We start from the raw sequence: 27,783 nt of genomic DNA on the forward strand, positions 1-27,783 counted from the left end.
AAGAAAAGAAGAAAAGGAGAAAGAGTGGACAAAAAGTGACTGGAAAGAATGAATGAATGAATTAAGGAAATAAAAAAAGGAAGAAAGAAAGAAAGACAGAAAAAGAATGAATGAAAGATAGATGGAGAGAATGAAAGGAACGAAAGGTAGAAAAGGAGAAAGTGACTGAAAGGTGGATGGAAAGAATGAATGAATGATTTAAGGAAAGGAAACAAGAAAGAAAGAAAGACAAAAATAATGAAACGAACGAAAGGAAAAAAAGGAGAAAATTAATAAAAGGTGGATGGGAAGAATGAATGAATTATGGAAAGAAAATAAAAGGAAGAGAGAATTTAGGCTCAGGAAGGATGCATTTTCTTTTTTTGTTTGTTTGTTTTTGTTTTTGTTTCGCGGACTTTTTCTACTTTTTTTTTTCCTGCAGGCTTTTTTTGTCTTGACCTAGTGGGCTTATTTTTTTTCCCTAGTGCTTATTTTCCAGGGGTCTCATTTTTACCTAGCGGGATTCTTTTTTTTTTTTTTTTATTTTTTTTTTTTATCTTAATCTGGCTTTTTTTTCTAGTTTTATTTTCTCGTGGAATTTTTTTTATCTAGTATTTTATGTTTTATTCATAGCTAGCGTTATTCTTTTTTCTTCTACCTAGCGAACTTTTTGTATTTGTCTTTATTTGTTTTTCCCTTGAGCTGCTTCCTTCACTGTAAAAAAAAAAAAATAAGGTAACAACAACACCATTCTTATTTATTGTGTGTGTTTTGACGTCCGGCACAGTTTACTTTCCATTAACTCACTCGATCTCTGTAGCACTGTTATTATTTGTTGCACTGACGGAATACTTGTTAACTTATTTATTTATTTATTTATCTATTATCTTATTGTATTTGCCTCCACCGCCTCTCCCTTTCCCTCCCTCCCTCTTCCCCTCGTCCTCCCATGCTCATTGTTCTGCTCAGTAATGGACGAGAGAGGGGAAGGAGGGGAGGTTCAGGAGGGATAGGGGAGAGTGAGGGGAGGGGAGGGTGCACATGCATACCTTTAAATATACCTGTTGTTTATTTACGCCGCCTCCACCACCACCACCAACAACACTAATAACAACAATAACAGCACTACCACCATCAACACAGACAACACCAACACCACTAACACCATTAAAAACAACACCACTACCACTATCACAGCCACCAATAACAACAACAGCGCCATCACCATCAACACCAACACTAATAACAACAATAACAACACTACCACCACCACTACCAACACAGACACCAACACCACTAACACCATTAAAAACAACAACACTACCACTATCACAACCACCAATAACAACAACAGCGCTTATCACCATCAACACCACCACTAATACCACCACCACCACTACCAACACAGACAACACTAACACCACTAAAAACAACACCAGTACCACTATCACCACCACCAATAACAACAACAGCGCTTATCACCATCAACACCCCACTAATACCACCACCACCACTATCACCGCCACTACCAACACAGACAACACTAACGCCACTAAAAACAACACCAGTACCACTATCACCGCCACCAATAACAACAACAGCGCTTGCCACCATCAACACCACCACTAAAAACAGCAACACTAATACCACCAACAACAACGGCAACAACAACAAGTTAGACGTGAATGTGTAGCCAAATAATGAGGCGTTTCTATACAAATACTATGCCCGATTGAACCAGAAAATATAATTGTGCATCCTTTCTTTTCTCATGTTGCCTCGAGCTATTATGATCAATGCGAATGGGTATAATGAGGCGTCTTTTTATTACTACTACTTCTACTACTAATAATAACAATAATAATGTTAATAATATGACTTGGTGCAAAAAAAATCATTGTATACCTATTTTCATCACTTGTCCTCGAGTTTAGTGTGTGTGTGTGCTCAGCGCGAGTGAAATAATTAAAATGCTGGAGGGAAAAGGAAAGAAGAAATAAAAGTGGTCGTGGATGTGAATGAATTATTTGTAACGTTACTCTTGGCATTATCTTGTTAACTGTCAAGGAGAATGAAAAAGAAAAAAAAATGGAGGCAGGTAAAAGATGAAAAACAAAACATCGAAAAAGAAAAATTTGATAGAGAAAAACGAGAATAGATAAAACCTTAGGAAAATTAAGTCAAAAAAAGAGAAATAAATAAAAAAGGAACTTCAGGTGAAAAAATAATGAAAAAAGGATAGCAAAATAAAAGGAATCTTGTTGGGGTCGGTGAGAATTCTGCCTTATTATAACTTTACTCATGGCATTATACGGTTATTATAAGAGGAAGAAAGGAGAGTGAAGAAATGTTATTATGTCCTTCCGCGCCTTTATGTTTTCACCTTACTATGATGATATAAAATTTTAACTTGGTGTGAATTATACTTTTTGTAACGTTAATACTCGACTTTTTTTTTTTTTTTTTTTTTTTTTTTTTTTTTGAGATTGAGATTGTGAACTTTTTTTTTGTCGTTATCTCATTGTTTATTTATTTAGTATGGTGGTTTTCTCTTCTCGTTTTTCTTTTTCTTTTCTTCTTCCTCTTATTTCTCTCATTCCTCTGGTTCTTCTTTCCCTTGTTTTTCTTCTTCCTTTTCTCATTTTTCTTCGTCTTCTTTTTTCCTCTTTCTTCTTCCCCCTCCTCCTCCTCCTCTTCTTCTTCTTCTTCTTCATCTTCTTCTTCTTTGTTATCATTCCTCAGGCAGCACAGGTCTCAGGTGACAGGTGGACGTGACATTAATTAAATTTTGCTTCAGGTGTGAAATATAAGTGATAAAGTAGACAAAAAAATTGATACACACACACATTAAACATTAAGGCATCACCGTGGTATTCCGTAAATGTGTTGTCGATAAGAATAACATCATGATATATTTATTTATTCATTTATTTATTTACTTATTAATGTATAGTTAGCGCTCAATGACAATGGAAACCTTTTGATGGTGGGGCGCAACAAAGGTATTTACAACAGCCATTCATAACGTGGTGGATCTTGCTAACTTTATAGGAACAATTATAGGAACAATTAGATATTAATAATAATAATAAAAAAAACTACTACTACTACTAATAATAACAATAATAATAATAATAATAATAATAATAATAATAATAATAATAATAATAGGTATGCAATGATTGGCCGAGTAAGCATATTCTAGGATGACTGCCCATTTCTGAACCCAATCTAACCTAACTTGCTCTAATCTAACTTAATCTAACCTAGCCTGCCCTAATCTAATCTATCCTTCTCTATTCTAATCTAATCTAACCTATTTTGACTGCTCTAATCTAACCTAGCCTTCTCTCTTCTAATCTAATCTAACCTAGCCTGCTCTAATCTAATCTAATCTAACCTAGTCTGCTCTAATCTAGCCTAGCCTTCTCTATTCTAATCTGATCTAACCTAGCCTGCTCTAATCTAACATATTCTAACCTAGCCTGCTCTAATTAACCTAATCTAAGCTAGCATTCTCTAATCCAACCTAATCTAATCTAGCCTGCTCTAATCTAACCTATTCTAACCTAGTCTGCTCTAATCTAACAATCTAATCTAGCCTAATCTAACCTGGCCCAACGTAACTTAACCTCATATAGCTTAACCTAACCTAGAGCGAATGGCCACGCTTGGGAGGCATAGGCTACATAATACTCGAGTTTCGGCCAAAGGTTACAGACGATAGAAAAATTTGTGTAAGGCTGCTTTGAAGAGGCTAATGACGCAATGTTTTCAGTTCATTTGCTCATCCACAACAATGCCAAGAGAGGTAATTACTGACTTCATTAATTGTAGGTGACGGGGAAGGGCAACTGATGAAATAATTAACAAAGGTACACCACAACTATACACTCACTCCTGTTTTGTTTACTGTTTGTTTACTTTTTTTTTTTCTCGATATACCGTTCCTATTAACCTATTTTCTTTTCTTGATAGTATTCCCTTGAAAAAAAGAAAAAGAATGTGGAGATCCTTTCCTTTACCTCCCATCCTCTATTTTCCCTTTCCTCCCCTTCCTTCGTTAATTTCCTTCCTTTCCTTCTTTCCTTTCCTACCCTTATTCCCTTCCTTTCATGCCCCCTCCCTTCTCTTCCTTTCCTTTCCTTCCATCGTGTGTGTGTGTGTGTGTTTCTGGGAATAACGCACACACATACACAAAAAAATCGCATGTGTTGGTTCTCTTTTTTTTCTTTTCTTTTTTTGTCGTGGTGGTGGGTGGTGGTTGTGGTGGTGGTGGTGGTGGTGTATTGATTGCCGGGAGCCGTGGTGTTGAGGTCAGCTTATTGTTGCTGACGTGCAGGCGACGCTCACGGCTACTCCTCTTCTTCCTTTATTTATCATCCCTTTTCCTTTTTTCCTGCATCGCTTCCCTCCCTTCCCCCTTCTTTCTTTCCTTCATTCATTTGTTGTCAGTCCCATCCCTCCCGCCTTCATTTTTCCCTTTCCTTTAACATTATTTTCCTTTATTTATCATCCCTTTCCCTTTTTTCCTGCATCGCTTCCCTCCCTCCCTCCTTCCTTCCTCTATTCATTCATTTGTTGTCAGTCCCATCCCTCCCGCCTTCATTTTTCCCTTTCCTTTAACATTATTTTCCTTTATTTATCATCCCTTTCCCTTTTTTGCTGCATCGCTTCCCTCCCTCCTTCCTTTTTTCCTTTCCTCCAGTCATTCATTCGTTGTCATTCCCATCCCTTCACCCTTCAGTTTTCCTTCTCTTTCCTTTAACACTATTTTCCTTGCTATCCTTTCCTTCCCTTTACCTGCCATCCTCTATTTTCCCTTTCCTCCCTTTCCTTCCTTTCTTCCTTCATTAATTTCCTTCCTTTCCTTCTTTCTTTCCTTTCCTACCCTGATTCCCTTCCTTTGATGCCCCTTCCTTCCCTTCTCTTCCTTTCCCTTTCCTTCCATCTCTCCTTCCTCTCCCATTCCCTTCCCCTTCTTCCTTCCTTTCCCTCTCTTCTTCCTTCCTACCTTCCCTATCTACCTACCTACCTACCTTCCTACCTTGCCTACTACCTCTCACTATCCCCCCCCCTCCCCACATACCTCAAACTTCTTCGCCACATGACATGCATCAAAATTAATTAATGTTGCTACGACTTTTAATGAAATGAGTGAATAAGGAAAATTTTAACTAATAAAAAAACATTTCTATTCACGCGATAGACGTTGGGAAGGAAGACTTGACACGTGAAAGTATGATATTATGATGTAGAGTGTGTGTGTGTGTGTGTGTGTGTGTGTGTGTGTGTATGTCAAATGCAGTTGCCGGTGTCCACTATTTTGGTTGACAGCAATAGTGTAATCCCGTGGCTTAACACACACACACACACACACACACACACACATACTGCTTTGTACTGGTGTGTGAGGGTAAGGGGGGTAGGGGGTAATGACGGGGGGGGGGGTCAGAAATGGTGTATGATATGGGGGGAGGGGGGAAGTAGATTGAGATGGTGTAAATAAACGCTTGTGGTGGTGGTGGTGGTGGTGGTTATGGTGATGACTGATGGTGTTGCAGTGGTGATGATAATGGTTGGGTGGTGTTGATAGCGGTGATGCAGTATTACCATATATCTTTGTACTCGGTTTTTGGGTTTTTTTCTTTCTGCATTCCTCTTAATACTTGCCTCAGAAAAAAATCACATTATTATTATTATTTTTCTTTTATTTCTTCTTCTTATTATTATTTTTATTGTTATAGTCGTGGTGATGGTGGTAGTTGTCACGTCTTGTCATGAGGAGTTGATGAGGAGAGGAGAGGAAGGACGGAAGAGAGGAGGAGGAGGAAGGGAAAGGAGATAGTGAACGGAAATCGCTTCAACACCACAGCAACCACCATCACCACCACAAAACACCACGAGGCAGGTCATGAGGGCTTGGTGAAAAGAGGAAAGAAAGGACGGAAGAGAGGAGGAGGAGGAGGAAGGGAAGGAAGATAGTGGGCCAGTTTCACAGTTCCCCATGATGGGTTAGTAAGCTCCCAAACCAATACCAGAGCCTTCGAAATTTTCTTGTATAGTGTCTGGTGTTTGTATTTAAGTTCACAGATTTGACGAAACTATACAGGAAAAGTCTTGTGTATTTAGTATGGCATCGAAGACCTCACCATTTTGGATTGTATGGGATTCTATAGTTTGGTTCGGGCTGTTACGAAGACTCTGTGTTGGACTGTGAAATCGGCTCAGTGAACGGAAATCGCTTCAACACCACAATCACCACCACCACAAAACACCACGAGGCAGGCAGGCAGGCAGGCAGGTCGGCTAATCTGTCTGTCTGTCTGTCTGTGCGTGTGTCTGGCGCCGCTCCTAATCACAGTCTCGCTATTGCCTCGCCACGCAACCATATCAGCCTTGCCCCGCGTTCTTTATTGCTTGTTGAAACGCATGTATTTTTCTGCTAGATGTGAGAGGGGGAGGGTGATGGTGGTGGTGGTGGGTGTGAATAGGAGGGGGGTTAGCCTACTGTTGGTGATGGGTGTGACTGAGGGAATACGTATTTGTGGGAAGGGGGAGGAAGGGGGGTAGCCTACTTTTGGTGAATGTGAGGGAATACGTATTTAATTAAGGAAATACGTACGTGATAAGGAAACGAAGGCAAAATGAAGGGTGTTAACAGTAGCAGTATAATAGTAACATTTGGTTGAGGTCTTTTGTTGATTTAAATAGCTAGCCTACTTTTTTTTCATTGTTCTTCCTCCATTTGTTTTGTTTCTTTAAGTTTGTTTTTCCTCTTTTGAGTTTCTGTTTTCCTCGTTGTTTTTTTATTGTATTTCTCTTGTTTTTTTATTATTTTTTAGGTGTTTATCGTTTTCCTCGTATTTCTTTATTCTGTTTTATGACCTTTTTTTAGATGAAGTTCAGTTATTGTTATCATTATTTATCATGTTGTACTCTTACTGATAGGACGAGGAAGAAGGGAGATAAAAAAAAGGATGCTGAAGATGAATATAACCATGCCCAATGATGATGATGATGATGATGGTGGTGGTGATGAGTGGAGCAGTACTGATGTAATGATGGTGATGAGCCAGTTGAGGATGAGGATGATGAGACGGGAGGCAGGCGAAAGACACAAGGGATGCTGGTGATAATGATGGTAGTGGGGAAGGAGGAGGAGGAGGGTGTAAGGAGGGAAGGTCTGGACTGGTTGATGGTTGATAATGGAGGAGGAGGAGAGGAAAGAAAAGGAGTGTGGGGACTGGAATATGAGACGTGGAGGGAGGGAAGAAAGGGTGAGGGGCAGGATGAAATAAGAGGAAGGGGAGGAGGAGGAGGAGGAGGAGGAGGGCAGAGAGATGGAAGTGGAGATGAAAGATGAAAAGGGAGAAGGTGGAAGGGTTGAAGTTAATTAGTATTAGGCTGTTCGCTGTAATGTCAGGCAGTTGATGAGAGAGAGAGAGAGAGAGAGCAGGTGAGGAAACAGGTGAAGAAGGTGCAGGTGGGAGGACTGGTATAATTAGGAGGAGGAGGAGGAGGAGGGGAGAAGAGGCCGTGGTTGAGGGTGGGATACCTGGAGGTGGCGGCGAAGGAATTATTTACCTGGGGAAGAAGTGGAGGAGGAGGGGGGGGGGGAGGAGGAGGAGGAGGACAGGTGGTTATGAAGGGGAGTTTTCTTCTCATCTCTCATTTTCTTTAATTATCAGGCGTGTGGTTTTAGGCCTTGATTTTCTCTGTGGTGTGGTAATGAGAGAGAGAGAGAGAGAGAGAGAGAGAGAGAGAGATCGTTGTTTTTGGTGATGCAGTATGGGTGATGATGACGCAAGGAAGGTGTAGAAAGATTGTTGTTGGTGGTGATGGTGATGAATGAAGAAGAAGGAAAGGAGAAAAGTACAGCAAGAAAGAAAAGGGGAGAAAGAAAAGGGACGAGAACATATAAGTGGATAGGGTAAGAAGAGCAGGGAGGAGGAAGAGGAAAGAAAACAGCAACGAGGGAAGAAGGAGGAGGAGGATGGGGATGGAAGGAAGGAAGGTAGAGGAGCGTTACTATAGCGGTGATGTTTGCACGAAGATGAAGAAAGGTTGATAGTGATGCTGATGGTGATGAAAGGTGGTAGGTTGTTGTTGTTGGTGGTGGTGATGTGGATGAAAAGAAGATGGGAGGGTGGTGGTGATGGTGATGGCAGAAAGGTGGTGGTGGTGGTGGTGGTGGTGCTGGTTTTGAGGAGATTTTTGACCCTGGTTCAGGCTGGTCAAGGGCTTCCCTCCCACCAGTTTACCCTTCCCTGCCCTTCCCTTCCTCTTGCCCCATCCCTCCCTATACCTATCCCATTCCCCCCTCCTTCCTCTTACCCCATACCCCCGTCATCCCTCCCTCAACCTATCCCTACCCTACCCTAACCACCCTCTCCCTTGCCTCATAACCATCCTATTTCAGCCTCCCTTTCCTTCCCTCCCTCCCCTCCCTTCCCATCACCTCCCGCGGGCCCATCACACCAGCCTTTGTCTCTCTCCCTGGCCTGCTGCTCTTCATCTATCTCCCTCCTCGCAGCCTCCCTCTCTCCCTTCCTCCTATCTACCTGTCCCTGTTTTATGGGCTGCAGTTAACCTTAAGCTGTGGTTGGTTGCTGTCCCGTCCAGTAAGTCCAGTGTTGTTTTTCTTCTTTCTTCTTTTCTTGTCTCCTGTTTTTTTTTTTCTTTCTTTTTGTCTTTATTTTGTCTTTTTTTTTGCCTCGTTTCTTCTTTTACTCTCCAGTCCAGTGTTCTTCTTTTATTGTCTCGTTTTTGTTTTTGTTTTGTCTTGTTCTCCTTTTTTTTTCTTTTCGTCTACTTTAGTTTGCCTTTTTTCCAACGTCCTTGTTTTCTTTTTTTCTGTTCAGTTCTGTAAATCCAGTGTTGTTTTTCTTCTTGTTTTCTTGTCTTTTTTGTCCTTTTTTTTCTTTTCGTCTTATTTATTTTGTCTTTTTCCTCGTCTTCTCTCTCTCTCTCTCTCTCTCTTCTTCCTCCCTCCACACAAGTTCTTATTTTCTCTCTTCACTTTTCTCGACTTCTTTTTCTTTATTATTTTCTCTCTCACTTGTTTTTTCGTCCTTCTTCCTCACAGTATTTTCTCTCCTCCAGATTTTCTTTTCTTTCCTCTTCCTTCTTCTGCACAATCTCTTCTTTCTTATTTTATTTTTCTTCCTCCTTCCTTCTTCTACACAATCTCTTCTTTCTTATTTTATTTTTCTTCCTCCTTCCTTCTTCCACATACAATCTCTTCTTCTCCATCCTCCTTTCTTCCTTCTTTTCTCTTTTTTTCTTCACCAGTTTTGCTTCTCGTTATTTTTTTCGTTTCTGGTGTTATATTTTTTCTTGTTGCTGTTGTTGTTGTTGTTGTTGTTGTTGTTGTTGTCACCGTCTCGTCTGTCTTGTCATTTCAGTCTCCCTTTTGTCTGTTCCATATATCTTTTTTTTTTTCCGACTATTACTTCCTCATTGTGGTCGTCATCATCATCATCATTACATCATCATCATCATCTTGGGGAGGAGGAGGGGGAGGGAAGAAGAGCTGACGGGGAAAAAAAAAAAAAGACCGGTTGAGTAGCGTAATCAAAACAGGCGACATATTTGGGAAGATCTGTTGAAGGAAAGAAGATTCGTTTTATTTCTTCAAGTTTATTATTATTATAACATAACATTATTAACATCCTTGCAAGCATCCCAAAAATAATTCAGTACTGGTATATGGAGGGAAGGTTAGGGGAAAGGGAGAGGAGGGAGGCAGAGGAGGGGGGGGCTAGACAGGAAGGATAAGGTACTATATAGGTAGAGTGAAGGGGAGAGGGAGGGGAGGGAAGGGTAAGAGGGACATGAAGGAACACTGAGAAGGAGGAAGAAGAGAAGGAGGGAGAGAGGGAGAGACGGGAATAGGAAGAGGAGGAGGGAGAAGAGAACAGTAAGATGGAAGGGGAGAAAGAAAATGGACGAGAACACATAAGTGGAGAGGGTAAGAAGAACAGGGAATAGGAAGGGGAAAGAAGACAGCAACGAGGGAAGGAGGAGGAGAGGAAAAGAGGACAAGGAGGGGAAGGAAGAGAAAGGGAACAGAACTGAGGAGAAAGATGACAGCGAAGAGGAGGAGGAGGAGGGGAGAAGAGGGTGAGAGAAGGAAGGAGGAAGGGGAGACGACAGAACTAGGGAAATGAGGGGAGAGAGGACAGAGAGGGAGGGAGGAAAAAGAGGAGGGGGGGAGGGGGGTAAATCCTTGCACCTGAACCTGACCCCTTGCCTGTGTTTGCTTCGGATTACATGAGTCATTGTTTGCTCTCTCTCTCTCTCTCTCTCTCTCTCTCTCTCTCTCTCTCTCTCTCTCTCTCTCTCTCTCTCTCTTCTTTCTTTATTTTTACATTTTACATATTGCAATTGAATACATGTATGTCGATGATCTCTCTCTCTCTCTCTCTCTCTCTCTCTCTCTCTCTCTCTCTCTCTCTCTCTCTCTCTCTCTCTCTCTCTCTCTCTCTCTCAAAAGCCGACAGAGAATATGAGGAAGGGAAAATAAAGGAAAAGTCACTCCAGACGAAAAACAACAAAACAAAACAACAAGATAAACACAAAAAGGACTGCCAAAGCTTCCTTCATCCCTCCGTTCCTCGTCGCTTGGCTTGGCTCGGGCACTCCCCCCTCCCCCCCCATCCCCTCCCTCTATCACACTCCGGTAGACAAAGGGAGGCGGTGGGACAGAGGAAGGGAAGGAGGAGAAGGAAAAGGAGGGAAGGATAGAGGCAGAACAACCAGGGAGAGAGAGAGAGAGAGAGAGAGAGAGAGAGAGAGTAGAAGGAAGGGTAGGTGTGATAGATAAAGGGAGAGGAACCAAGGAGAGGGAGGGATAGAGGAAGAGGAAGCAAGGAGGAGAGAGGGAGAGTTAAAGGGAAGGAGGGAGAGTAGGAGAGGAAGGGAAGGAGGAATAGAGGAACCAAGAAGAGAGGGAGGGAAAGAAAGGAGGAGGACGAGAGGGCGAGAGGAACACAGAGGCCGCATAACCAAACCACCACCACCACCACCACCATCACCATCCCCCCTCGCCCCCTCCACCCTCTACCACCATATGACGGACAGGGTCGCCGGGAGGAAGAGGAGGAGGAGGAGGAGGAGGAGGAGGAGGGGCAGGGTGGCGGCAGGTTTATATTATGCGTGCTGGTGGGAGGGAGGGAAGGGTCTGGGGGGAAGGGTTGGAAGGGGAGGGAAGGGAGGGCAGGGAGGAGGGCGGAAGGTAAGGGAGGTTGTAAGCGGGGTAGGACAGGCCTTGGGTAGGAGGAGGAAAGGGAAAGCATTGGCCGTAACGATGGTGATGGGAAGGGTGTGAAGAAGCTCCTGTAATCCCCAAAACGCCTCTTCTTTTTCCATGATTTCCTTTTTTTTTTTATTATTTATTTATTTATTTATTTATTTATTATTTTTTTTTTTTTTTTTTGTCTGTCGTATTGGCACCACACTCCTTCCGCTCACCAAACCTGTTACTGTGTTCTTGAAGGTGTCTATCGTATTGGTACTACACACCTGCTACTGTATTCTTGAAGGTGTCTATCGTATTGGTACTACACACCTGCTACTGTATTCTTGAAGGTGTCTATCGTATTGGTACTACACACCTGCTACTGTATTCTTGAAGGTGTCTATCGTATTGGCACCACACACCTGCTATTTTATTTCTGAAGGTGTCTATCGTATTGGCACCACACACCTGCTATTTTATTCCTGAAGGTGTCTATCGTATTGGCACCACACACCTGCTATTTTATTCCTGAAGGTGTCTATCGTATTGGCACTATACGCGTGAGGACCCCCAAACCTTCTGTGTTCTTAAAGGTTTGTTGTATTGGCACACCTTAACCTAACCTAACCTAACCTCACGACAGCCAATCCTGATCATTTATTCCTGAATGTCTCTGTCGTATTGCCACTCACTTACCCTAGAGCCCCCAAACCTTCTTCTGTGTTCTTAATGGTTCGTCGCATTGCCACAGCTTAACCTAACCTAACCTAACCTCACGACAGCCAATCCCGATCATTTATTCCTGAATGTCTCTAACTTATTGCCTCTCACTCACCCTAGAGCCCCCAAACCTTCTTCTGTGTTCTTGAAGGTGTATCGTTTTGGCACTACACATCTGCTACTGTATTCTTGAAGGTGTCTATCGTTTTGGCACTACACATCTGCTACTGTATTCTTGAAGGTGTCTATCGTTTTGGCACTACACATCTGCTACTGTATTCTTGAAGGTGTCTATCGTTTTGGCACTACACATCTGCTACTGTGTTCTTGAAGGTGTCTATCGTTTTGGCACTACACATCTGCTACTGTATTTATGAAGGTGTCTATCGTATTGGCACCACACACCTGCTATTTTATTCTTGAAGGTGTCTTATCATTTTGGCACTACACATCTGCTACTGTATTCTTGAAGGTATCTATCGTATTGGCACCACACACCTGCTATTTTATTCCTGAAGGTGTCTATCGTATTGGCACTATACGCGTGAGGACCCCAAACCTTCTACTGTGTTCTTAAAGGTTCGTCGTATTGGCACAGCTTAACCTAACCTAACCTAACCTCACGGCAGCCAATCCTGATAATTTATTCCTGAATGTGTCTAACTTATTGCCACTCACTCGCCCTAGAGCCCCCAAACCTTCTTCTGTGATCTTAAAGGTTTGTTGTATTGGCACAGCTTAACCTAACCTAACCTAACCTCACCTCACGACAGCCAATCCCGATCATTTATTCCTGAATCTCTCTGTCGTATTGCCACTCACTCACCCTAGAACCCCCAAACCTTCTTCTGTGTTCTTAAAGGTTTGTTGTATTGGCACAGCTAAACCTAACCTAACCTAACCTCACCTCACGACAGCCAATCCCGATCATTTATTCCTGAATCTCTCTGTCGTATTGCCACTCACTCACCCTAGGGCCCCCAAACCTTCTTCTGTGTTCTTAAAGGTTTGTTGTATTGGCACAGCTTAACCTAACCTAACCTAACCTCACGACAGCCAATCCCGATCATTTATTCCTGAATCTCTCTGTCGTATTGCCACTCACTCACCCTAGAACCCCCAGACCTTCTTCTGTGTTCTTAAAGGTTTGTTGTATTGGCACAGCTAAACCTAACCTAACCTAACCTAACCTAACCTTACCTAACCTTACCTCACGACAGCCAATCCCGATCATTTATTCCTGAATCTCTCTGTCGTATTGCCACTCACTCACCCTAGAACCCCCAAACCTGTTGCTGTGTTCTGGCAAGTGTCTATCGTATTGGCACTAAAAACCTTATGCCCGCCAAACCTGTTACTTTATTCTTCAAGAGGTCTGTCGTATTGGCACCACACACACCTGTTACGTTATTCTTGAAGGTGTGTGTCGTTTTGGCACTACTCGCTTTATGCCTGCCTTAGTACCTATCTCTTTATTCTTGAAGGTGTCTGTCGTATTGGCACTCACTCACCTCGCGACTGCCAAACCTTCATCTACTTTCACGCGTCGTTGGTTGGCGAGTGAGAGTGAATGAGTGGGTGAGCGAGCGAGTGAGTGAATTAATGAGTGGGTGAGCGAGTGAGTGAGTGAGTGGGTGAGCGAGCGAGTGAGTGAATGAATGGGTGAGCGAGCGAGTGAGTGAGAGTGAGTGAATGAGTGGGTGAGCGAGCGAGTGAGTGAGTGAATGAGTGGGTGAGCGAGCGAGTGAGTGAGTAAGTGAATGAGTGGGTGAGCGAGCGAGTGAGTGAGTGAATGAGTGGGTGAGCGAGCGAGTGAGTGAGTGAATGAGTGGGTGAGCGAGCGAGTGAGTGAGTGAATGAGTGGGTGAGCAAGCGAGCGAGTGAGTGAGTGAATGAGTGGGTGTGCGATTGAGTGAGTGAATGAGTGGGTGAGCGGGCGAGTGAGTGAGTGAATGAGTGGGTGAACGAGCGAGTGAGTGAGTGAGTGAATGAGTGGGTGAGCGAGCGAGTGAGTAAGTGAATGAGGAGGTTAGTTCCGTGGCAAGCATTCTGGTATAGCGAAACGTCCTTCTTATTATCTTCACAACTTTCCCTGTTTTTTCACGCTTGTATATTGGTGAGAAAAGCTTGTGGTATGCATTAGAGACTTAGGAGATACCAATGCATTATTCTTGATTAGCATTGCGTTGTAGTGGTATTATTTTCACCGGTATCGTTAACAGTACAGCGACTTTCTTCACGACAATAATTATGAGTGTGAGTGCATTGAGTCAGTACGTTTGGCTGGGTATCGTAAACAGCATATCAGCCTTCTCCACGCCTACAGAAGAGAGTGAGCGTTGAATCAAGACGTCTGGCTGATAAAGATGGTGTGGTGACAGGGTGGTGGTGGTTGTAGTGATGGTGATGATGTGGTGAGAGGGTGATGGGGTAGTGGTAGTGATGGTGTGGTGACTTGCTGGTTATAGAGAGGGAGGATGATAGGGATGATTGTGGTGATGGGGGCAGAAAGGTGATGATGGTAGTGGTGATGATAATGGTGTGGTGAGTGGGGATGGTGTGGTGACGTGCTGGTTATAGAGAGGGAGGGTGACAGGGATGATTGTGGTGATGGGGGCAAAAAGGTGATGATGGTAGTGGTGATGATAATGGTGTGGTGAGTGGGGATGGTGTGGTGACGTGCTGGTTATAGAGAGGGAGGGTGATAGGGATGATTGTGGTGATGGGGGACAAAAAGGTGATGACGGTAGTGGTGAGAATAGTGGTGTGGTGACGTGCTGGTTATATATAAAGAGCGTGATGGTGGTGGTTATGATGACGTGCTGTTGCTATGGGTGGTGCGTGGATGATAGTGGTGATGGGAAGCGGCGGTGGTGGTGGTGTCCTTGGAGCGTTTGTCATTGTTCCCAGGGGCATTGAGGACACGGTTGCTTTTTCTTTAGGGTTCTGCGTTATGGTGTTCTGTTCCTTAAAGGTCTTGCAAAAGGGCATGGTTCTATTGCGTATTGGTGATGGGTGTTATGTTATTGTGTTTGGCTGTGTTAGTTTGTTCCATAAGGTCTTCTCACTGGGCATGTTCTGTTTGTTGTTCGGTCTCGTCTTCTTCTTCTTCTTCTTCTTCTCATTCGTCTACTGTTAATATTGCTGCTTTTTATCCTTTTAGTCTTCTTTTCTTCGTTGGTTCTTCGACTACTACAATTGTATACATATGATATTTCTTTTTCTCCCTCATTATGTTTTTATTTTACTAATCCAACTTGTCACTACTTCTTTATTCTTTATCTTCTTTTCATTTTTTGTTTTCTTCTTCACCTTCTTCTTTTTCTTCGTCTGCTATTAATACTACTTTTTTTTCTCCTCTTTGTCTTCTTCGTTGGTTCTTCGACTACTACAATTGTATATTTCATTTTTTTCCTCATTATGTCCTTTTTTTATTTGTCCAACTTCTGTTACTACTTCTTTATTCTTTCTTTTCTTTATTTTTTTTTCTTCGTCTACTATTAATACTTTTTTTTTTCCGTTGTCTCCTTTTCTTCGTTGGCTCTTCGACTACTGCAATTATATATTTCTTTTTCTTCCTCATTATGTCCTTTTTTTACTAGTCCAACTTCTGTTACTACTTCTTTATTCTTCTTTGTCTTCTATTCTTCTTTTTTCATATTACTTCAGCTGCTACTATCTTTCATTCTCTTTTTCTTCTTCTTTTTCTTCTTCTTCGCATAATAAGACAACACACACAAAACAGGGCCACGAATCTTTGCCTCTGAAAAGAACTTAATGATGGAACAAGACACTAAAAATTTGTCTTCTATTCTTCTTTTTTCATATTACTTCAGCTGCTACTATCTTTCATTCTCTTTTTCTTCTTCTTTTTCTTCTTCTTCGCATAATAAGACAACACACACAAAACAGGGCCACGAATCTTTGCCTCTGAAAAGAACTTAATGATGGAACAAGACACTAAAAAAAGGCATCGACATCGGGTTTTGAGGTGTGAAGCAAAGCAGAGACGCCGGAGACAGAGCTGAGTGTGAAAACAGAAAAAGAGAAAGAAAAAAAAGAAAAGAAAAAGAGAGGATGGAAGTAAACAAGAGGTGCCTAAAGTGGAAACAAATTGAAGTCGTTCCCGGAAAACAAAGGAATATTCAGAGAGAGAGAGAGAGAGAGAGAGAGAGAGAGAGAGAGAGAGAGAGAGAGAGAGAGAGAGAGAGAGAGAGAGAGAGTTAAGCTTCGGTCTTTACTACCCGGTAACACACACACACACACACATACACACACACACACACATATACACACACGCAATAATTCCATCACCATTAACAAACACAACAGCGGGAGATGATGCACCCATGTATTTTTTCCCCCTGGTTAACCTTGCATGGGTGTGGTATTTGGCAAGTTATTTCATGTTTTTTTTTATCAAGCTTTAGGATTTCGTCGTGTTCCTTTGTAGACATTCGTTCGTACACACACACAAAAAAAGAGATAGAGAAATTATATGGTTTAATTATTATACCGTCGTTCTTTTATATACAACTTTCTCAGTGAATATCTATTTTACTGACTGACTGGCTGACTGACCTACTGAGTGACTGACTGATCTATTTACAGGTTGGCTGGCTGGCTGACTAAACGACTGTGTGTGTGTGTGTGTGTGTGTGTGTGTGTGTGTGTGTGTGTGTGTGTGTGTGTGTGTGTGTGTTCTAACTATAACATATTGAAGAGCTTTTGAAAAGGACACTGAGGAACGTTATTTATTTATTTGTTTTATTCTGGAGTGATACGTTCATTTTACCATTTTTCCTCCTCTCACTAGTCGGTTAGTGAGTCAGTGGGTCGGTCTGTGTCAGCCAGTCAGTCAGTCAGTCAGTCAGTCAGTAAGCTAGTCAGTCAAACCAGTCATTCATTCAGTCAGTCAGTCAGTCAATCATTGTCAGCTAGTCAGTCAAATTAGTCATTCAGTCAGTCAGTCAGTCATTCAGTCAGTCAGCCAGCTAGTCAGTCAAACCAGTCATTCATTCAGTCAGACCATTAATTCAGTCAGTCAGTCAGTCAGTCAAATCATCCATACATTCAGTCAGTCAGTCGGCCAGTCAGCCAATCAACCAAAGTATATAATATTATCAAGTTCCATTCTGAACTTAACCTTTCATCAACAAACCTTCACCTTTCGTTTACTCAAGGACAACCACGTCAAACCCAGTAATGATGTCCTTGGTGAAGCTCTACTGGTCTTGAGAGAGAGAGAGAGAGAGAGAGAGAGAGAGTATTCTATTTGTGAGCAGTAGATTTCTCCAGGAAGAATAAAAGTAACATCAATCGTGTCAGGAAAAGCTATTTGTCTCTTTACTACACACCTGACATAATGGTATTGCGTGAACACCTGTTTGGAGAGAGAGAGAGAGAGAGAGAGAGAGAGTTTTATTGTTTTCCTTACAAATGAGAGAGTATTTCAGAAAGAGGAAATAGTCGTTTTGCTTTGTTTTATGTTTTTTCTTTTTTTATTATTCTCTAAGCTCATTACGCGATAAAAAAATTAGCGGATCAAAAGCGTAATAAAAATAATGGAAGGATAAATAAAAGAAAATGCGGTATGATGCAATAGGAACTGTGCATCTAACCTCTCTTCCTTTACTCTTCCGTGTCGTGTGTGTGTGTGTGTGTGTGTGTGTGTGTGTGAGACTACTTGGGTTCATCGTCATCATCACCATCATCACTATCAACTGGTCCATCGAGTCAAGACGGAAAATAATATACCCACAAAACGGCCTCCCAACCCTTCATTGCACCATTTCCTTTGGTTATATATACGTCAGAGTTAGTCACATCCCTTCGTAGAAAACGGCTTAAAATATGTAACAAAAATGGATTAATACAACCGGCTGAAAAGAACGTTAAAAAACATTAGTATTACCCGTTAAAAGATCGTGAATTAGGAAGAGGAAGATTATATTGGTGTATATGAATTTTTTTTTTCTGAATGTGTTGAAAAGTGACTGAATAAACATCAAAGCGAAAAAAAAAGAAAGAAAAAAGATGATTAGAAGCCATGTTGAAGCGTTGTATCCGCCATGAACCAACATTAAGGAAGACTGAAAAGACAACGAAAGAATTAGAAAAAAAAACGTGTGTATATATTTTTCCTCTGAGCGTGTAGGGAAGAAACTCGGAATAATTATCAAGGCGAAAATGCATGAGAACAAAAAGTGATCTGTGTGTTTAAGCGTTCTGTCCTGCCAGTTAACAGTAAGGAAGACTAGAAAGAATTAGAAAGGCGTATGTATATATTTACTTTTCTTCTGACCGTGTTGGAAAGTAACTCGGATTAATTATCAAGGCGAAAAAGTATGAAAATAAAAATGATGTATATAATCGTTCTGCCCCATCAATAAACCAACACTCGGATTAATTATCAAGGCGAAAAAGAATGAAAATAAAAATGATGTATATAATCGTTCTGCCCCATCAATAAACCAACACTCGGATTAATTATCAAGGCGAAAAAGTATGAAAATAAAAAGATGTATATAACCGTTCTGCCCCATCAATAAACCAACACTCGAATTAATTATCAAGGCGAAAAAGAATGAAAATAAAAAGATGTATATAACCGTTCTGCCCCATTAATAAACCAACACTCGGATTAATTATCAAGGCGAAAAAGAATGAAAATAAAAAGATGTATATAACCGTTTTGCCCTATCTATAAACCAACACTCGGATTAATTATCAAGGCGAAAAAGAATGAAAATAAAAAGATGTATATAACCGTTCTGCCCCATCAATAAACCAACACTCGGATTAATTATCAAGGCGAAAAAGAATGAAAATAAAAAGATGTATATAACCGTTCTGCCCCATCAATAAACCAACACTCGGATTAATTATCAAGGCGAAAAAGAATGAAAATAAAAAGATGTATATAACCGTTCTGCCCCATCAATAAACACTCGGATTAATTATCAAGGCGAAAAAGAATGAAAATAAAAAGATGTATATAACCGTTCTGCCCCATCAATAAACCAACACTCGGATTAATTATCAAGGCGAAAAAGAATGAAAATAAAAAGAAGTATATAACCGTTCTGCCCCATCAATAAACCAACACTCGGATTAATTATCATGGCGAAAAAGAATGAAAATAAAAAGATGTGTATAGTAACCGTTTTGCCCTATCTATAAACCAGCACTATGGAAGACTAATAATACCACTCGTGAATTAAAAAGACGTGATGTACTATACTTATACACACTTATACCCATACTTAGCTTTTGATAACCGTTCTGCCCCAACAATAAACCAACACTAAGGACTAAAAATACCACTCGTGAATTAAAAAGACGATCTAGATACTATACTTATACATATTTATACCCATACTTAGCTTTATCAAACACTTCGTAGTACAACAATATGCGACACGAGACTTAACAATCAAAAGGAGGGAAAAGTAAACACAGAATCGGTGCGTCGCTAAACATAAACAACCTTCTCGACTCTGCGTCATAAACCAACGCTAAAGGAAGAGAGGAGGACGGAAATCAATGCGACTAAAGCGTGAACTTGATGCCATAGAGAGAGAGAGAGAGAGAGAGAGAGAGAGAGAGAGAGAGAGAGAGAGAGAGATGAACGAATATTACTATCTATGTATGAATGTTTATTATATCAGCATCGTAAAAAAAAAAAAAAAACGGTGAAATATCGAAAAATACAATGAAAAAAAAGTAAAATGAGAGACACAATGACAAGATGTAAATGAATATATGCGCCTACTATGTATCTCTGTGTATGTATGTATGTATGTATGTATGTATGTATTGTCATAGCATCATAAATAAAAATAAAAAAAACGGTAGTGAAATGTAATCAGAATCAATGCAAAAATACGAGGTCCGGAAAAGGTTAATGAGAGAGAAAGACAAGGTGTGAATTAATATTTGCACCTACTGTGGACCTTTGTATGTGTGTATATTATGTCATTAAAAAAAAAAAATTAAATCAGCCCAAAAGTATGAATTGCGAAAAAAAAAGTTAATGAGAGAGAAAGACAAGGTGGAAATGAACATATGGACCTGCTATGTACCTGTGTATGTGTATATATTATGTCATTAAAAAAAACTGAAATTAAATCAGCCCAAAAATATGAATTGCGAAAAAAAGTTAATGAGAGAAAAAGACAAGGTGTAAATGAACATATGCACCTGCTATGTACCTGTGTATGTGTGTATATTGTGTCATAAAAAAAACTGAAATTAAATCAGCCCCAAAAATATGAATTGCGAAAAAAAGTTAATGAGAGAAAAAGACAAGGTGGAAATGAACATATGCACCTGTTATGTACCTTTGTATGTGTGTATATTATGTCATTAAAAAAAAAACAGTGAAATTAAATCAGACCAAAAATATGAATTGCGAAAAAAAAAGTTAATGAGAGAGAAACACAAGGTGGAAATGAACATATGGACCTGTTATGTACCTTTGTATGTGTGTATATTATGTCATTAAAAAAAAAAACAATGAAATAAAATCAGCCCCAAAAATATGAGTTGCGGAAAAAAAAAATCATTAGAGAGAAAAAGACAAGGTGTAAATGAACATATGGACCTGCTGTTACCTGTGTGTGTTTGTTTATGTCGAAGCACACACAGAAAAAATTATACCATAAATATATCAGTTGGGAAAAAAGTTCATTAGAAAGAAAAAGACAAGGTGTAAATGAACATATGCACCTGCTATGTTACCTGTGTGTGTTTGTATATGTCACAGCACACACACAAAAAAATAACGTTAATAAATCAGTTGTAAAAAAAAATTCATTAGAGAGAAAAAGACAAGGTTTAAATGATTATATGCACCTGCTATGTTACCTGTGTGTGTTTGTATATATGTCACAGCACAAAAAAAAGAGATAACGTAAATAAATCAGTTGTAAAAAAAAGTTCATTAGAGAAAAAGACAAGGTGTGAGTGAATATTTGCACCTATGTATGTATGTATGTATGTATGTAAGTATATATTATGACACAGGATATTAAAAAAAAGTTAAATGAAATCAGTGCAAAAATACGAGTTGCCAAAAAAAAAAGGTAATGAAAGAGATAGCAAGATAAGGTTTGAATGAATATATGTACCTGTGTATGCATGTATATTGTCACAGCACCATTAAAAAAAAACTATAAAAAAAAGCGGAAATGAAATCAGTGCAAAATTACGAGTCCCCCCTTAAAAAAAAAGGGGGTGGGGGGGGGGGGACCCGTTAAGCGCGCGTAATACACCTGGTAATAAATTGTCCCACGGGTATAAATGTTATCTTGTTCATTATACTGTTTTCCCCTCGCGTTGTTAACTTAGCAGCGCGGGGGAGCCAGTGTGTTTATGTGTGCTGGGGGCGGAGAGAGAGTGGTAGAGGGGATTGTGATGGAGGTGGTGGTGGTGGCGAGAAGGAGGAGGGAGAGGGTGAGAGGTGGAGCAGCACGCGGGAGAGAAGAGAATGGAGGGAAGGACAAAAGAGAGGAATGGAGAAAAGAGCTGGAGGAAGGAAATGAAGAGATGGACAAAGTGAAAAGGAAGGAAAAAGAAGAAGAAAAGCGGGAGAGGGAGGGGCAGGAGAGGAATGGAAAGGAGAAATGGAGAAAAGTGGAGACGGAAAACAAAGTGAAAGGGAGGTGAAAAGAGGTGAGATGAGGGAAAGACAGGAGAAAAAAGGATAAAAGAAAGAGAAAAGGAGAAATGGACGAAAATGGAGAGGAAGGCAGAATTAAAAACAGGAGGGAGAGGAAGAACATGAACAGGAGAATAGAAGAGAGAGGAACAACAGATAAATGGACAGAAGTTGAGACGAAGACAAAATGAAAAACAGGAGAAGTAAAGAACATGGAAGAGTAGGAAGAGGAAGAGGAGGAACTAGGAGAGGGAGGGGAGGGATGGAGGGAGTAAAGACCCCTTCCTCCCCCCCTCCCCCCTTTCACGCTGTGCCTAGCTGGCGTGTCGAGATTGCAGGGACAGGACACGGGCGGCACCTCTAAGCGTATTAACCCGTCTTTGTTGCTTGGTAAAAAAAAAAAAAAAAAGATACATAAATAGAAAATAGGTGAGAATAATGATGAGAACAACAAAAGGGAACGAAGTTTTTTTTTTTTTTTTTTTTTTTTTTTTTTTACAACAAAGGATACAGCTCAAGGGCACAAAAAAGGAAACAATGATAAAAAAAAGCCCGCTATTCGCTGCTCCTATAAAAAAAAATCAAAAGAGGTGGCCGAAAGAGAGGTCAATTTCGGGGGTTGAGAGGTTTCCTGATACCCTCCTCCTCCTCCTCCTCCTGATGTTCTATATACATAGCTAAAGATAATAAATAACTAACCAATGGGAAATGCTGAATGAATAAGTAATCCGTGTGCTTTAATCCTGCTAACAGTTCCATGGGTTGACGTAAGATGGAGAGACAGAGAGCCAGCATCATGGAAAAGGGAAAAGACGGAGACGTTGAAGACATCACAACGACGAGTAAGAAAAAGAAATGGCCTTGTTAACTTTGCAGGGAGGGAGCCACCACGCGCAGAACTGATGTTGACAGATGGACAACAAAATTAATATAGCCCAGTGTGGAAGTTAGGGCAGATAGGGGACCAGCAGAGAGAGAGAGAGAGAGAGAGAGAGAGAGAGAGAGAGAGAGAGAGGGGAAGTTGTAGCAATTGCCGAAGCAGGATGGAGTACACACACATCAAATAGAGAGGGATGGAGGACGTTGGGGAAGGCCTGTATCATCTTTTAGACTAGAACTACCCCCTCCCCTCCCCCCCTCCAAAAAAAAGTATAGTCTAGGAAGAAATTCCCTTTTTGCAGCAGTAAGTAGCGGTCTTTTTTTTTTCTTTTTTTTTTTCCACGTCCTTGCACTGTCTACTGTAAAAAAAAATACTGAAATGTAGTCCCGAAAGCTGATAAATAGTACTAATAGTCCGTCCACAATAACCCCTCCACCACACAGACACACACACACACACGGCTAGGTTAGGGTTAGTAGAGGTGAAGGGCCCCAGTCGAGTGTTTGATCTGTGGTTGGTAAAGACTTCAACTTTCTCGTGCCATTCCCCCGCTTACTCAAGTTGGGGAGAGAATGGCAGTAGTAGTAGTAGTAGTAGTAGCGGTAGTAGCAGCAGCAGTAGCAGGTGATGTTATGGTAATAGGGACACTCTGCCGCATAGCATTACCATTCACCTCCTGTTCGCATATGTTGGAGCACCTGTTAACACTTTTACCAGATCAGAGAAGCACCTTACTTTTATGCAGGATGACGAAGACCCTGCATCATCACCATCACCACTCTGCGGCTCTTCCTTCATCTATGCAGTAACACCATCATCGCTACCACCATCATCCCTTGGCGCATTTTCTTTTATCTATATACAGTTTGTTGTGTCTGCACGGAACACACACAAACACATCTTCAAAAGTAAACAATAGTGAAAACAAAATACGCGAGGCAGAGAGAGAGAGAGAGAGAGAGAGAGAGAGAGAGTTAGCTTGAAGGTGAAGTGTCAGTCAATTGTTTCAAGGATCCTGCATAATTACCGTCCCGAGGCGGGGATGGTCAAGGGTGCTGAGCTTGCTTGGCCGGTGCGGGGTAGATAGCCTCAAACATCTATTATTACTTGGCCTCTGCAGCTAGTAATTCCCCGGGGCTAATAAAAGTGAATAGAGAAAGTAAAGCAACGTTTGACGACCTGTTTTAGTAAAGAGAGAGCACTGGGAAATGTTTAGATAGCATCGAGAATAAGATAATGGCCATTGACTTCAGTGACTTACTTCTTAGTGAATCAGTAAGGAATGATGAAAATAAATGAAGTTACGATTAATGACTCCTTGAAGGAATGAGAGGAGAACACCGGGAAATCTTCAGAGAGCAAAGAAGTTAAGATAATGGCCAGTGACTTAGTGAATCAGTGAGGACTAATGAAAGTAAAGAGAAGAGGTAAAGTTTCGATTGATGACTCCTTGAAAGAAAGAGAGAATAAGTTACTGGGAAATGTTCAAATAGCAAAGGAAAAAATAGCGGCCGATGACTTCATGAATCACTGAGAGGTAAATGTAACTGTACAGGAAATTGAGAATATGCAAGAGGTAAACTAAACAAGGAAGTGTATTAAGGTTATGCCCGATGAAGTAATGAGAAGAAAACTAAAATATCGTCACCTTGGTAAACAAACCGCCCAAGTCATTATTTTCTACTTTACAGGAAATCAGAAAAGAAGTGTCATTATCTCATTAGGCTTAAGATTTAGGCAGAAATGAAAAGGCCAATTCTAGAACACTCAAACCCTGAATGACGAAGGCAACTGTACAAAAATGGGCGTCACATGTTGAAAAATTGATGTAGACAAAAACCTGGATATCGCTGAAAAATGACTTAGGCGATTATTGTTTGAGGGTGACGGTATACAGATAATAAAGAACCCGCAAGACCTAAAACAACTGAAGAAAATAAGATAAAGTTTTGGCTAACGACTTATGAAGCAGTGACGGCGAAATAAGGAAACGAAGGAGGAATTTTAAAGAAGTTAGTGAATGAGGTTGTGAAATTTTTTTGACGAGATGAGAATCCTGCTAATTATAGGAGTCCCAGAAAGTAACTCAGGAACAAATAAAATAAAATAAAAACTTATGGGAGAGAATATTTGATTAAAGGAAAGGATGAGGGTCCATTTTGAGTCCATATAAACAAAATGATTAAATATTCGTCCAGGAAAGAATAAGAAATTAATGGGAAAAGAAAACGAACCCTTCTAACCATGGTGTTCTCAGAAATTATAGATGAATTAAAGAATATACCAAGGAGAGCAAAAGAGATTAATGGGAAAGATGAGAGCCTGGCGACCTTAGAGTTCTTATATATTATAGAGAAATTAAAGAAGTCAAGGAAATGGAACAAGAGATGAATGGAAAAGATGAAAGTCATGGAAACTCTGTGTGTGTGTGTGTGTGTGTGTGTGTGTGTGTGTGTGTGTGTGTGTGTGTGTGTGTGTGTGTGTGTGTGTGTGTGTGTGTGTGTGTACCCTAACACCCTCGACTCTGCATTTTTTTTGGGGGGAGGCGTTGCACTCGGTATAAGAACAAGTTTGGGGAACCAGAAAGCACATCGTTAATCACCTTCACACACACACACACACACACACACACACACACACACACACAGCTCTAGAAATCATGCTCCCAGGTTAGTTTAGACAGGAGTAGTGACAACAGCAGCAGGAACAGGAGCAGGAGAGCCCGGCCACTAGCACTGATGGGCTTACTAATTGCCGTGTGCTTCGTCTCCCTGATTGCCAGCATTTGTCCGGGAGCGCCCATGTCACCTGCCGACACCCTCCACCCCCACCACCTCACTCACTACCACTAGCAACAACAACACTCAGACGCACCCAGTCCACTTACGCCAGATTTTTTTTTAACTTACTGGTCTTTCTTAACAATAATGTGGCTGATTTATGTTTATTTGATCCGTTTTTCAAGGCATGGTTAGAAGGTTTTGTTGATTTTTTTTATATCACTTTTTCTTTTATTACGAATGAGTTGGTAATATGTCGACTTAACTGTGAAAATCCAACGCTTCTAATTAATTCCGACCCAAAAATGGTAATGCCAAACTCGTCACATAACTTATAAATTCTCATACGACGTTTGAGAAATCATGTAGTGTGTTTCAGCTCGGGTTTACATGGTTGTCAGCTCTGGTTTACGTGGTTGTCAGCTCTGGTTTACATGGTTGTCAGCTCTGGTTTACATGGTTGTCAGCTCGGGTTTACATGGTTGTCAGCTCTGGTTTACATGGTTGTCAGCTCGGGTTTCCATGGTTGTCAGCTCGGGTTTACATTGTTGGTGTTCTCAGACTTTCCCGCTTCTCATATCAGCTATTTCCAGAAGCCAAAAGGAGATCATTCGGGTTCTAATAAGTGTTTTTTTAGGTTCTTGGTACAGAAGGGTTAAGCTACCACCAGGGTCCATACGCAACGGTAAACAGATAAAGATAAACAAGTAAGAAGTAAACAATGGTAAATAAATAGATAGATGAGCAAACAAATAAACAAAGAGTGACGGGACGAATGAATTTGGTTTAGAAGTTTTTTTTATTATTATTAAACTACCCCTGAAAATGTCCAAAACTCCTACGAAAGCCTTGTCCAATATGTGCTTGATCGCCGAAATGCGTAATTAAGAATATAACTCCTTGTGGCGCTGGATGTTCCTTGCCCTTACCTGTACCTGTCCCTTTCACTATCACTCATACCTGGATCATTGATAGCACCTTTACCATTGAGTCATCGGGGTATGGGGTCATGGTGTCATCGCTACGTATTCTCATTAACCTGTTACCTTTACGTATCATCCATTCGCCAATTACGCTGTTTTTATTGTGTTATGTAGCTACTTTTTTTTATTCTTCTTTGTTTTCTTCATCTACTATTTTTATGTATCCCTTTTCTGCCTCATTTTTTTTATTATTTTACCGCAGCTACTACTTATTTTCCTTCTTTATCCTCTTTTCTTCTTTGTACAGAGATCATCACCCCATTTGTCTGTCCTCTCGTGTCCCATCCCCTCTTTGTCTTCCTTCTTATTTTCTAGTCGCCCAGTTGCTTCCCTTCTCCTCTACTTATACCAGGGGCGAAGGCAATTCTTAACTCCTAGTCCTCATTCTCTTCCTCCACCTTAATCTCCTCTAACAGTCTAACACTCCGGACGATGGCAATTCTTACCTCCCGGTCCTCTTTCTCCTCCTACTAACCAACCACTGTAGGAGTCGGGAAGGAAAGATGGACGTCACATGGAATAAGCCTCGTGTCACACCACCAACGAGAGGAGTAAAAGAACAACCAGGCGCCACAGAGCCAGGAAAACGCATCACACTCATCCTCTGTCTCTTAACTACATAAACACCGCCAGAAAGTATTATTAAAGGGGGAAAAGAGACAAAAAGACCCCACATTACACGTCTCCTTCCCTTTGTATTTCTTAACCACAGAAACACCGCCGGAAAGTAATATTAAAAGCATATTTCAAAGTTCATAGTCGGGTTGACCACACATCACACTACTACTGCTGTTTCTTGCCTTCATAAAAACAAAGTATATAAGTGTAGTGGAAAGGCAGGAGTACCCCACATAACACATTCATGAACACCAGAGGGCATTAGAAGCGTAGCCAAACCTCAAAGGAAAACCTCTTGTAATGGCACAGTCCTCCACCTCTTCCTCCTCTTGCTTCTCCTCCACCTCCGCCTTCTCTTCTTTATTGAATAAACGAGTGGCAATGACCATGTCCTAAAGCGCCCCAGTGTGTCCCCGCGTCTCCCAACCTCGTCCCGCGCACGTGTACCAGCATCGGCAATGAGTCTGTGGTGGTGGCGAGAGGCGTGGGGCGGCGGCGGCGAGGGTGGCGGCGGCGGTGGTGGTGGGAGTGTGTAGCCAGCAGGTTGTTGTTGTCATCGTCGTCGCTGTTGTTGTTGCTGCTGGTGCTGCTTCTGTTCCTGCCCGTCCGTCCTTTGTTTGGTTCACTCATGCACACACGCTGGTCGAGCATGCAAGAATGTATGCCCCTCCGTGTGTGTGTGTGTGTTTGGGGGTGTAAGGAGGTGGTGGATTTCAGTGTTTCTTGGTGGAGTGAAGTGCAGTAGCTAGGTGGAGGTGAGAGAGAGAGAGAGAGAGAGAGAGAGAGAGAGAGAGAGAGAGAGAGAAAGGACGCGTGAGGGCTTTCTTGAAGGTGTAGGAGCCAAAAGGTGAGAGAGAGAGAGAGAGAGAGAGAGAGAGAGAGAGAGAGAGAGAGAGAGAGAGAGAGAGAGAGAGAATTAA

General features: G+C 41.3%; 1 protein-coding gene across 5 annotated transcripts in view; it reads left to right on the plus strand.

Annotated features, from left to right (window-relative positions):
- LOC126998465 (titin-like) overlaps window positions 1–27,783 on the plus strand; it is a 112,955-nt gene that overhangs the window by 45,972 nt on the left and 39,200 nt on the right. For 3 of the 5 annotated variants that reach the window (XM_050860179.1, XM_050860180.1, XM_050860182.1), the window contains exon 2: window positions 22,356–22,444. The exons of the other annotated variants lie outside the window; for them this stretch is intronic. In XM_050860179.1, the coding sequence (XP_050716136.1) occupies window positions 22,375–22,444 (70 nt within the window). In that variant the 5' untranslated portion in view covers window positions 22,356–22,374. The remainder of the gene's footprint in view (window positions 1–22,355; window positions 22,445–27,783) is intronic. 5 annotated transcript variants of the gene reach the window in all.

The sequence above is a fragment of the Eriocheir sinensis genome, chromosome 14 (assembly GCF_024679095.1).
Source record: "Eriocheir sinensis breed Jianghai 21 chromosome 14, ASM2467909v1, whole genome shotgun sequence".
Lineage (NCBI taxonomy): Eukaryota > Metazoa > Arthropoda > Malacostraca > Decapoda > Varunidae > Eriocheir > Eriocheir sinensis.